A 12,058-nucleotide genomic window follows, 5' to 3' on the forward strand; every position below is an offset into this window, starting at 1 on the left:
TTTTTCCTTCTTAGATGGGGTGAAGGGCAGGAATTGACTTGTGGGGGCACCATTTTTACATCCAGAGTAAACTTAGTTTTAGTAAAAAGAAAATGAGTACTTGTGGCACCTTAGAGACTAATAAATTTGTTAGTCTCTAAGGTACCCCAAGTACTCATTTTCTTTTTGCAAATACAAACTAACATGGCTGCTACTCTGAAACCTATCATTAGTTTTAATAGCCTCCCCTGCATGTGCAAGTAGGAAAGCAGGGAAAAGAACAAAGGATAGGAGTTCACCTTTGAAATTTCTCAGGCTTCTGAGATCTTCTAATTAGTATACATAGACTCAGTAGCAAACTAAATTGCTAGCAGCCTTATTGAACAGATGTTTTTTGTCTGACTAGAACAAACCAGGAGTCCAACCCTATTTCCACTGAAGTGAATGAGCCTGATTCTCTTCTCACTTACGTTTGTGTTGAAGTCAGTAGAGCTACACTGATGAGAATGAGAGGGTCAGGTGTAGTGTGTTTTGTTATTGACTTCAGTGGGCGCAGGAGCATTCCCTAAAACTTGGAGTGTCCTGCTCAAGTATGCAGGAGTCTTGGATAAAACCAGGCAGCACGGAACTGCCATTTTCCCTGAGAACAGGTTGGCTTTGCTTTTGTTGGGAACAATGTGGCTGTTTTGAAAGAGAGGAGTTCTATGCTGTGTAGAAGAGTATTACTTTCAGCTCCTGCTGAAAAAGAAACTTCCAGTTATTAAGAACAATGATGGCAAATAACTATTAAGTCTTTAAAGAAAAAAAAATCTAATATAACCAGTGCAGAAGATTATTATGAGCTTTAATCATGTGGGAACTTTAAAGAAGATGTTGATCTTAACAGAATAAGTGGGAGAAAATTTTCCTGGTGTGCTGCTAAATTTCTTTAAGAACCTTTTTAAAATTAATTTTAAGTTATAAGCCAGTGAGTGAATTTACTTGTAAATCCTTTGAAAAATCATGCTGACCTCAAGCGAAAGTTACAAAATGGTCCAATCCCTACTTAATTTCAAAACTAACTTCAGCCTTATCTATGGGACAGTAACCGGCACTTTCATAATACTATCTTTCCTTTTCATTTCTCTCGCTATCTTATCTAAATTTACAAGATTTTAGCAACGTGGAAAACTGTTTTTTCAGAACACTTAAATGATACTTTGTATAGCACAGTTAAAGTTTCATTATACATTTTAAAATAATAATGGAGTTTACAAATCTGTCTGATGCATTTAAAAGTTATTCTGGGGAGAAACCAACCCAATTAAGGTAAAATATATACCCTAAAATCTCCATTCCTATGTTTGTTTACAGCAAAGACAATGACACTTTGGGAGAGATGCTTTTAAGAATTTAAATTAAATTCTTACAGATCTTAGCCTTTTTTTTTTTTTTTTTTAACGGAGATAATGTTTCCAAAACCTCAGGCACAGATAATTTTTAGGAGTACTTATCATGGGCAAGTTTTTGGTTTTTTTTTAAAGGCGAGGGGGAGAGGGAACCATAATAAAATAGAACATCAGTAATAACTTAAAAACAAACCACCTGAAAAAACAAATGAGCAGTTGCCAATATTAATACAGTGTGTCCTCTTCTCCATAGGTATTTAGAGAAAAAATAAACCCAGCATCTCATGCAATGGTCTGAGCATACCACAGCAGGAAGAAGATTAAACAAACTTTCTTTACTCAGCACATTTTTAGTGTATTAAATCATTAGGCAAATTAAAACCAAATTAAATGGATTTTCACGTAACTTTTATTTGATTAGCTCTTTTTTTATATGTGTGTAGGTGCAATGTATGGAACAGATTCCTGACTGCTAAATTGGGCAACAAATTATCTCTAGTGGCTGCCAGCCCACAAAAGCTCCAAAGGCTTCATGACATCTGAAGGTGCAGAGGGCTAATTCAGATCCCTTTAAAACTTTCTCTCTGTGTGCTGCTTGCCAGCATAGAAGCTCACACTTAGGCGTTTCATGGTGGCCCCCTCCCATCAAGAATCCATTATTCTTTCTAGCCAATGTGAGCAGAGATGTTATGTTGGATTTCACTTGCCTATAATGTCTTGTAACACTTTGATAAAAGAACAAAATCTGCTAAATGTCTGACACTCTGAAACTATTTTTGCTGTTAGCAAAGGAACAAGATCCTAAGAGACTAGATAGTACAGTATAATGAATTGGCTTTTAAGCTGTTTTGTTGATGGCAATGTATTGAAATAAAAAAAATATTTAGAGCCAATCTTTCTTAAAATATGCATGCACAGCTCTTGCTGAATTCCCATCTAGGAGTTGCATGTGTCTATGTAAAGGTGTAGTATTTGCCCCTTAGAATAGAGAGGACACCAGTTTATTATAGTCCTGCAGCATGTTAAAATAGGGGCTGGCTTACTTAGTATTAATTTTGTTATGTAGACTGCTTCATAATCTTGTTTCTTTTCTCTTTGAGAGAGGAATATTCCTCCCCCCATCTTTTTTTATTAATTTAAGAAAATAAAATGCCTTAATTTTTCATTTTACTGTTCACTGCTTTTCTTTCAGCTTCTTGCCTGATTACATCAGTGGTGACTTTGATTCCATTAAGTCTGAAATCAGGGAATACTACAAGGTCAAGGTAAAATGCATTGTTTTTTTGTTAAAGCACCATGGGATCCAACTCATTAGTGAGAAATCCTTAGCACCTACTGAGCATCCTCAATTCCTTTTGGCTTCTGAGGAATTGGACCAGGCCTTGTGTTATATGTGAGTGGCTCAATACAATTTAATAAGTAATAATGTATAGAAAAAACAAAGCAACTTTGATGCAGTTGGCTTTTAGTTGGGAATTTTCAGCATCATCTCAATATGGTAGAGATTTTCCTGGAAAGAAACTATTGCAAACTTTCTGAAAGTCTGAGTTTGAAAGACTGTTTTTCCTAACTAATCTTTACTTCCTGACTCAAACTCCTATGATTTATATGTAGTGGGGCACCCACATAAGCTCTACAGATATTTTCAGAAATGTGATTTTCATGGGATATGATTTTATCCTTCAAGCAACAAACAGTATGCAAAGACTTTTTTTTGCTGCTGCTTTCTTGATCACATATTGAAACAGTGAGTCATGCACTGACTAGCTCTACGCTTGACTAATACAGACTTTAATTGGACTTCTGGACAGATCCCTGCATACATTAATTTGTAGCTAATGCAGCCAGCACATTTTCCACCAACACAGTTAATGTTAACACTTTCTCTTTTCTTAGGTCTTTGCCTTGACTATTGATTAAACTCCCCTTCATATTTAGAGTCACCACATCAGGTTTAGAATCACTATTCTTAAACTACTCTACATTAGAGAGACATGGTGAGTGAGGTAAAATCTTTTATTGGACTGCACATAACACTTTAGCAGTCTGTCTGGGACTTGGTGCTCTGAGTCTTACCCTTAGGCCCAAGAAAATGGACCTGTTGGAGTAACATCTGTGAATTTGCAGAACTCTGGTTATAAACACCGCAGGCACTAGTTACAAACATGCTAAATGACTGCTCGTTCCTCATGAGGTGGACAACTTAGCCTCAGAAACTCACAGATTTGATATTTCTTCTTTGGGTTTCAGCTGTGTAGGAGAACATACACAGGGATGGTCCTACTGAGACTAAAGTAGAAAATAGCTTATGGTCCAGTTCCCCTCTGCTAGTTCAACTGTAATATGCTATCACTACAGACCCAACCCGAGCTTTTGCTTAAGGAACAGTGGATGTAAGGTGCATTGTCTTCCGATATAAGAGCTCCCATCTGATCATGAGTTTTCATGTGTTGTGTACTGAAGACCTAGAGTTCCCATCTTCCTGCAGTTTGTGAATCTGATCCAGATTCGGCTACTAAATTCATTCCTAAGAGTGCATGCTTAATCGGTTAATGTTTGCAAAGTGAAGTTTAAAAAGATGTCATTTTGTTCTAATTATTAGTGTTTATCCAACTCATTTTGCATAAGTAAACCGCTAATTTCAAAGTGTAGTGGGAGATCAGTCTTGAAGAGTGCTACCACAGAGAACATTTGACTTAATAGTTGGATGCAAATGGTGCTGTAAATTACACATTGGTAAGTGGGTGTAGCCTACATGCCAAAGGGTTCAAGCAAGGGACTGCTGTAATGTAGGGGTGGGTTTGGTGAGGGAGAACTAGTAGGAGGGTGTTAGAAGGTGTATGCTAAATCTTGCACCTTTTTATACCAGTTCCTTTTCCTGTTACAATTTATATGATAAAAGGAATGTTTTATCCACCTGTTCATGTGTAACTTACACCACCATTTTGAGTTTTGCCTAGCAAGTGACATAAAAGGCAAAAGAAGAGATTCTTTAAATAGACTAGGAACAATGAAAGGCAAATGTAGGTCCACTACCTAATGGGGAAGGAGACCTAATAATGACACCAAGAAGGTTGAGGTGTTTATGACCTGTTTTGCTTCAATCTTCACTAAAAGGTAAATGGTGACTAGATACTTAACATAATGCTAACATGGGTGAAGAAATACAATGCAAAATAGGGAAAGAACAGGCTAAAGAATATTTAAGTAAGTTAGATATATTCAAGTCCACAACGCCTGATTAAATTCATCCCAGGGTACTCAAGGAATTAGCTGAAGTAATTTCAGAGCTGTTAGGGTATGTCTACACTGTGAAGTTGTCGACAAAACTTTTGTCTTTCATGGGTACTTAAAAAAGTGCCCTCGCGAAAAGACAAAAGTTTTGGCGACGCAAGTGGCAGTATGAATGTGGCTTTGTCGGCAGGAGAGCGCTAACGCTGCTCGCGGGGCTGGAAGTATTTGTTGGCAAAAGTGCCAGCAAAGTACCGGGAAAGAGTGTTTACACATGCTGACTTTTAGTGACAAGGCTGTGTTGACACAACCTTGTTGTTAAAAGCTTCGTGGTGTATACAAGCCCTTAGTAATTATCTTCAGGAACTTGGCAAGCATGGGTGAGGTCTCAGAAGACTGTAGAAGGGCAAAAATAGTACCTCTCTTTAAAAAGGGGAATGAAGAGACCTGTGGAATTACAGACCAGGCAACCTAACTTTAATACCTGGAAAGATACTGAAATAATTTATTAAACGATCAGTTTGTAAGCACTTAAAGGATATTAAGGTTTATAAGGAATAGCCAACAGAGGTTGGTTTAGCATGATTTGTTCTTGACAAGCTATTTCCTTCCGTGACAGGGTTACTGGCCTAGGGGATGGGGGAAGTAGTAGATGTGATCTGTTTTGATTTGAGTAAAGTTTTTGACATAGACCAACATGACATTCTCCTAAGCAAACTAGGAAAATGTGGTCTTGATGACATTTCTGTAAGGTGGGTGCACATCTGGTTGAAATACTGTACTCAGAATAGATATCAATGGTTCACTGTTGAACTGGGGGGATGTATCTAGTGGGTCCCACAGAGACCAATCCTGGGTCTGGTACTAATCAATATTTTCATTAATGACTTGGATAATGGCATGTAGAATAAAATGTATGGATGGCACCAAACTGGGAGGAGGTACAAGCTCTTGGGAGGACAGGATTAGAATTCAAAACGCCCTTGACAAACTGGAGAATAGTCTTAAATCAACAAGATGAAATCCAATAATAAGTGTAAATTACTTCACTAAGGAAGGAAAAATCAAATGTACAACTACAAAATAGGGAATAACTGGTTAGGTTGTGGTCATGCTGAAAACAATTTGGGGGTTAGTGGATCACAAATTACATGGGCTAAACAATGTGATGCAGTTTCAAAAAAGGATAATATCATTCTGGGGTGTATTCACAGGAGTGTCATATGTAAGACGTGGGAGGTAACTGTCCTGTTCTACTTGGGACTGATGAGGCCTCAGCTGGACTTCTGTGTCCAATTCTGGGTGCTATACTTTGGGACAGATATGGCTAAATTGGAGAGAGTCCACAGGAGAGCAACAAAAAATGACAAAAGGTTTAAAAAAACCTTGGCATATTTAGTCATGAGAAAAGAATACCGGGGCAGAAGAAGAGAGAGAGGATCTCCTAACAGTTTACAAATGTATTCAGGGATGTTATCAAGAAGACTCATCAATTGTTTTCCATGTTCACTGAATATAGGACAAGAAGTAATGGGCTTAATCTGCAGCAAGGGAGATTTAGGTTAGATATTAGGAAAAACTTTCTAACTATAAGGGTTGTTAAGATCTGGAATAGGCTTCTAAGGAAGGTTGTGAACTCCCCATTATTAGAGACTTTTAAGAACAGGTTGAACAAACACTTGTCAGGCATGGTCTAAGTGTATTAGGTCCTGTGTCACTACAGAGGGGGCTGGACCTGATGACCTCTCAAGGTCCCTTCGAGCCCTATATTTCTGTGATTCTGTGACTTATGTCCACTCTGAATTTGGTCCTATGTATCCTTCAACTCTGAAAAGAGTGTCTGTAAGCTTATAACTTTGTGATGTAAAGATAGCAAGTAGTTCAATGTGATTGTACGAATGTAACTGAGGGCATAATCTAACCTGGAGAATCTGTACTCTTGGTGGTGGTGCCTGAGCCAGAAAAGACACTGCTTGACTTGAGATCCTATAGGGGTATGGCTTGGCTAGAGGAAATAATTTTTTTTTTAACCTGAAATAATTTGGTCTGAAATTCAGATGTAAACATGGAAGTAAATGTATGAAATTCTTCTGTTGGGGGCAAAAAAGTAGGATTTGGCTATTACTCTACACTGTTGTCTCCTACTGCAACATTTGGGCTAGTAAAGTACCAGCAGTAGTTTACTCAGTTCCTGTAGTCATCTCATTTTGTTTACAATCTGTAAAATGCAGTACACTTATGAATCACATAAAAATAGATGATACCTACCCAGATATGTTGGGACAGGTCCTCAGCTGGTGTAAATTGGCAGTTTCCTTTTAAAATCAGTGGAGCTACACTGATCTGATTTCAGTGAAGCAAGGCTGAATTATACCAGCTAAGGCTCTACTTCCCTATATGGAGGGCCCTACTAAATTCACAGTCCATTTTGGTCAATTTCACAGTCATATAGGAGTCTGAAAATCGTAAATTTCATTATTTCAGCTATTTAAATCTGAAATTTCACAGTGTTGTAATTGTAGGGGTCCTGACCCAAAAAGGAGCTTGCGACTCCTCACAACTTATTGGGGGGGGGGGGGTTGCGGTAGTACTACCCTTATTTCTGCATTGGTGCTGGTGATGGCTCTGCCTTCAGAGCTGGAGAGCGCTGGCTGCTGGCCAGGAGCCCGGCTCTGAAGGCAGCTGTACAGAAGTAAGGGTGGCGTGGTATGCTATTGCCACCATAGTTCTGTGCTGCTGCTGGCAGGGTGCTGCCTTCAGAGCTGGGCGCCCGGGCAACAGTTGCTGCTCTCCAGCCACCAGCCGCCACTCTCTTGCCTCCGCTGAAGGCTGTGCGGAAGTAAGCGTGGGAATACTACGGTCCCCCTAAAATAACCTTAAAACCCCCCTGCAACTGCCTTTTGGTCAGGACCCCCAGTTTGAGAAACGCTGGTCTCTCATGTGAAATCCCTATAGTACAGGGTAGAAGCATACAAAAGACCAGATTTCATGGTGGGAGACCAGATTTCAGTCTGTGACATGTTGTTTTTTTTTCATAGCCACAAATAATTGATCTTTAACTTTCCCCTTCCTTTGAGCTTGGCTTCTACTGCATGGAATAGGAGACTGGGATAAACAAGATATCAAGTCATGTAGATAAATTGTAAATGAAACATTTATATTATTAGGAAACCGAATGAATGATTGCAAATGGGAAAACGGAGGAACTTTTGTTCCTCTGCATAGATGGATAAAATTATGAAAAATCCGCACCCTTGAGCAACGCTGTTATACCAGCCCTAAACCCCTGGTGTAGACAGCACTATGTCAACAAGAGGGTTGCTAGTGTCAGCATAGTTATTGCCTCTCGTGGAGGTGAATTAACTATGCTGATGGGGGCTGGGGGAGCTGTCCCATTGGCATAGTAATGTTTTTACTGAAGCACTACACAAGCACTGTGCTCGTTTTGAGGGTAGATGTGCCCTTGGAAAACTGTATGGGTTCATGTGGAGCAGAGCTAGGCCGACACCTGAGTGCTTTGGAAAATCCCACCCTATGCGCTTATCAGACTCTAAATGGCGGAAAAGTGTGTATGATATTTAATTGTATATAATACACTCTTGATATACTTGCTAGATAAAGGGCAAGTTCTGTTCAAATATTTGAAGGTACTGGGCCAAAACAAATCATGTCATTTTGCTAATTTACACCAGCAAGTAAGTAATTTTGTTCATATTTGTGAAACTAAAGCTACATTTCTCTCTGGTTTTATAAATGTATTTTATAGTTCATTTAATTTTCACTCATGTATAAAATGTCAATGTGTCAAACCCTACATTTAAAGCAGCATTGATTGATTGAGATAAATGCATTATTTTTGACGTGTCTGAATAAGAGGAGTTAGTTGTTAAAGCTTAAATGTGAAATTAATCATGTTATAAAATATACTCATTTGCAAGTAGTTGTCACAGGGTGTATCACCCTGCTGGTTAAGAGGAAGTATCGAAGCCCACATATGAAGTTAGTTGTGATATAAAATATACTGATTTAGAAGCAGTTTTGTCAAGGAGCAAGAGACAGTTATGGGCCTGATTTTCCCATCACACTATTTTCATACTAAGGTAACTCTATTGACTTCAGTGAGTTTACTCCTTATTTACCAGATGTAAATAAGAAGAGAATCAGGTCTATTTTCTTCATTATGATATTAATATTACAGGAAATATGGCATCCCTTGGTATATTCAGAAAGTCAAAAGGTTTTAAATGGAACAGGTAAGACTCCTTCAGAATCCTTAGGTTGATTTATTGTCATGCTCCTAGTTAAGCAACATTATGTGAGGATTATATAGCAACACCTTCCTTTCTCCTTTAGCAGGTTCAGCAATGTTATGACAAGTGTTACAGGGCAGTCATTTAAATCAGGGTGGGAAAAAAAATCAATGTTTTTAAATCAAGTTGCAATTTATTTATTAAAACAGATTTTAAATTCAGTTAAATTTTTCTTATGTAATCTATTCACTTCAAATTTAATTTTGACAACCTATGTGAAGGCCTAAATTTACTATAATATATTGATTTTTTTTAAGTTTAATTTAAATTTTAAGCAGTAAACATTTTTAAAGAAAGTCAAACCACGGAGCTGGTGGAAGTCACTGGCCACATACCGAGAACCAGTTTGAAATGCTAAACCAGCTTTTGACAGAAGTAGCCTCTTAAGCAGGTGCAGAGAGAATATTTTCTTTATTTCTGTTTGTTTAATCAGTTCAGTTCAATGATTAGTTCATTCAAAATTGAGAAACTGATTGGGAGCTGAAAAAACAGTAATGCTTGTTTTCCTCTTCCAACCTATGAATAAAAATGAGGTCTGAGAAGATGAGATCTACTAGTTCTTAAAATGTTGAAGGACATGGTGATTGGAAACAATCAGTTCAGTTCACTAATTACCAATGATACTTCCTTTGTTTAATAAATCAGTCAGTTCTGAATACAAACATGTTTTGTTAGACTTTTCTTCTTATGTATATATCACATATAAGGTAGCTTTATATAGCTAATGAAAAACAATTTTAAAATGCTGTATTTTGTGCATTTTAACTGAATTCCATTTTCTGTCCAAATTATTTTTTTACTTGTGATTTCTATTAAACTTTATCTAGTAAATAAGAAATGAGCCACCATTTTCTAATATAATAAAAAAGGGGAAAAAATTAAGAATTTGAATAAATGTATGTTAAGCTGGATAAATTGCTTAAATGTGATATACTATATCTTCCTAGGTAGCAAAAAACATCACATTTAGTGTATGGACGATATGTAATTGCAAATCAACATGTTTTAATGTTTACCAACAAAGGAAAATTGTTGACATTTGTACATTTTAGTTTTTTTTCCAAAGAAGACTAAATCAATTATTTACATCAAGACTTCCTGCATACTGATTTAGATCATTAAAATCAGTGATGTAAATCACTTTGATTTAAGTCAGTGCTCCCTGATTTAAATAAGTTCATAAAACAATTTATCTTGGTTTATCTTCTCTAGATGTGACATGTAATAGTGGATGAAGAGGTGTGGGAACAAAGCCACTGGATTGTGCAGTTTAACAGGATATTAATTGTGTACTGGATGATTATAAATGTGAAGCACAGACGATGGGTTAGGAGCACTTTATTTTGGGGAAGGAACAGAACAAACGTATTTATTGCTGAATAAAGAGCTCAGGTTGAGCTTCATTTTTCTATGCTGCAGTCTTGGTTTTGCTAGTTCAGTACATGTATAATAGGCCCAGTAGAAGAGAAGGCTGCCTAAATTTGATTTCAAATCTGTCCTTCCCACTTATTTAAGCATTCAGTATCTTTAAAATTGGACAACATTACCCTGCAACTGTCAAATAATTCTTTTTTGAATACTATATCTCACTTTTGTCTTTTAATTAGGATTTTCTGTATATAATATCAGAGGGGGACAGGAATTTAATATATCCTTCAGTTAGGGTTACCATATTTGAACATTCAAAAAAAGAGGACACTCCACATTGGGGTGCTGTCGGCCCCACCCACACTCCTCCCAAGCTCCACCCCCACTCTGCCTCAGGTCCCACCTCCTTCTTGCTCGGCTCTGCCTCCACACCCCTCCTCACTCCCTGGCCCGCTGTTGGCTAGCTGTGTCCCTCCTCAGTCCCCTGCTAGAAACCCCCATGCCACTCACCTCCTCACTTTCTCCCCTGCTAGAAACCCCCATGCCCGCCCTGAGAACCCCCACCTGCCACTGGCTCCCTCGCCGCTCGCCTCTTCACCCTCCCCGCCCCCCGCTCCCCTACTCACCCCTTCTGCTGCAGGTCCCTTGGCTCCTAGGATCAGGGGCAGCCGAGGGGTCTCCACGTGCTGCACCCGCCATAAGCGCGAGCTCCATGGCTCCCACTGGCCGGGAAAAAGTGCCAATGGGACCTGCCGGAGCCATGGAGCGGGGCTTGCAGGCGCCGGCAGCGCACAGAGAGCCCTCTTTCCCGCCCCCACCACGGCTCCTAGGGTCAGGTGGGGGGTGAGGGGGGCTTGCAGGCGCTGGTAGCAGGCAGAGAGCCCCCTGACCCGACCCGACCCGACCCTAGGAGCCAGAGGCACCTGCCGGATGCTTCCCAGGAGCCTCCCCAGCTAAGCACCGCCATGACTCCACACCTCGCCGCTCGGCAGGTCCCTCTGGCTCTTGGGGGCGGGGGCTCTCTGCATGCTGCTGGCGCCTGCAAGCCCCGCTCCGGCAGCTCCCATCTAGGGTTACTATACGTCCCTGTTTTCCTGGGTGTTTTTAGATATTTAAAAATTCCTCCCGGACGGCGATTTAAGAACTAAAAAGCCGGACATTTCCTGGAAAATACGGACGTATGGTAACCCTACTTCAGTACTCCTGCCCCTCTGTGATTATTAAAATGTGTGAAATGGCACTAACTTGATCATATTGAGTGATCCCATAATAAGAGCCTAAGCTATCTTTTCCATTGACATGCATAGTTTGAAATATCTAGGGGAAAAGATACCATACATGGAGAGGACATGTGGTGATATTGCTGTCACCAGTGTTGTCACCTTGTTAATGTAGCTGAGCGTTTCTATTAGGATCTTTTAAACATTACTTTAAAAGACGAAACAACCACTTGTACTGCTGTTGTGCCTCAAACAAAGCCCAATTTAAAAAGTTTTTGAAAGTAAAGATGTTGTGGGGGTGTTCTTAAAATAATACAGGATACACACTTATGTCTAAAACCAGAAGGCCCAATCCGGGGCCCCTTGAAGCCAACGGGAGAGGTTTGCCATTGCTTTCTATGGGCACTAGTACAAATCTGTGATCAGACACTATAAATATATGCATTTATAGGTCCAGTATCTCTTTTAATTTATAATTTAGAGGCTTGTTTTCCCTATTCTTTCTTTTTTTAAAAAAGCCCTTGAGAGCTGCTTATTTTTACAGAGAGGCTACCACTGCAAA

The 12,058-nt window shown here is 39.2% G+C and overlaps 1 protein-coding gene across 2 annotated transcripts in view; it reads left to right on the forward strand.

Annotated features, from left to right (window-relative positions):
• The window catches only part of TPK1 (thiamin pyrophosphokinase 1), a 483,761-nt gene that overhangs the window by 241,956 nt on the left and 229,747 nt on the right, over window positions 1-12,058 (forward strand). For both annotated transcript variants that reach the window (XM_077810971.1, XM_077810972.1), the window contains exon 5: window positions 2,560-2,632. In XM_077810971.1, coding sequence (XP_077667097.1) covers window positions 2,560-2,632 — 73 coding nt within the window. The remainder of the gene's footprint in view (window positions 1-2,559; window positions 2,633-12,058) is intronic.

The sequence above is a fragment of the Eretmochelys imbricata genome, chromosome 2 (assembly GCF_965152235.1).
Source record: "Eretmochelys imbricata isolate rEreImb1 chromosome 2, rEreImb1.hap1, whole genome shotgun sequence".
Classification (NCBI taxonomy): Eukaryota; Metazoa; Chordata; order Testudines; family Cheloniidae; genus Eretmochelys; species Eretmochelys imbricata.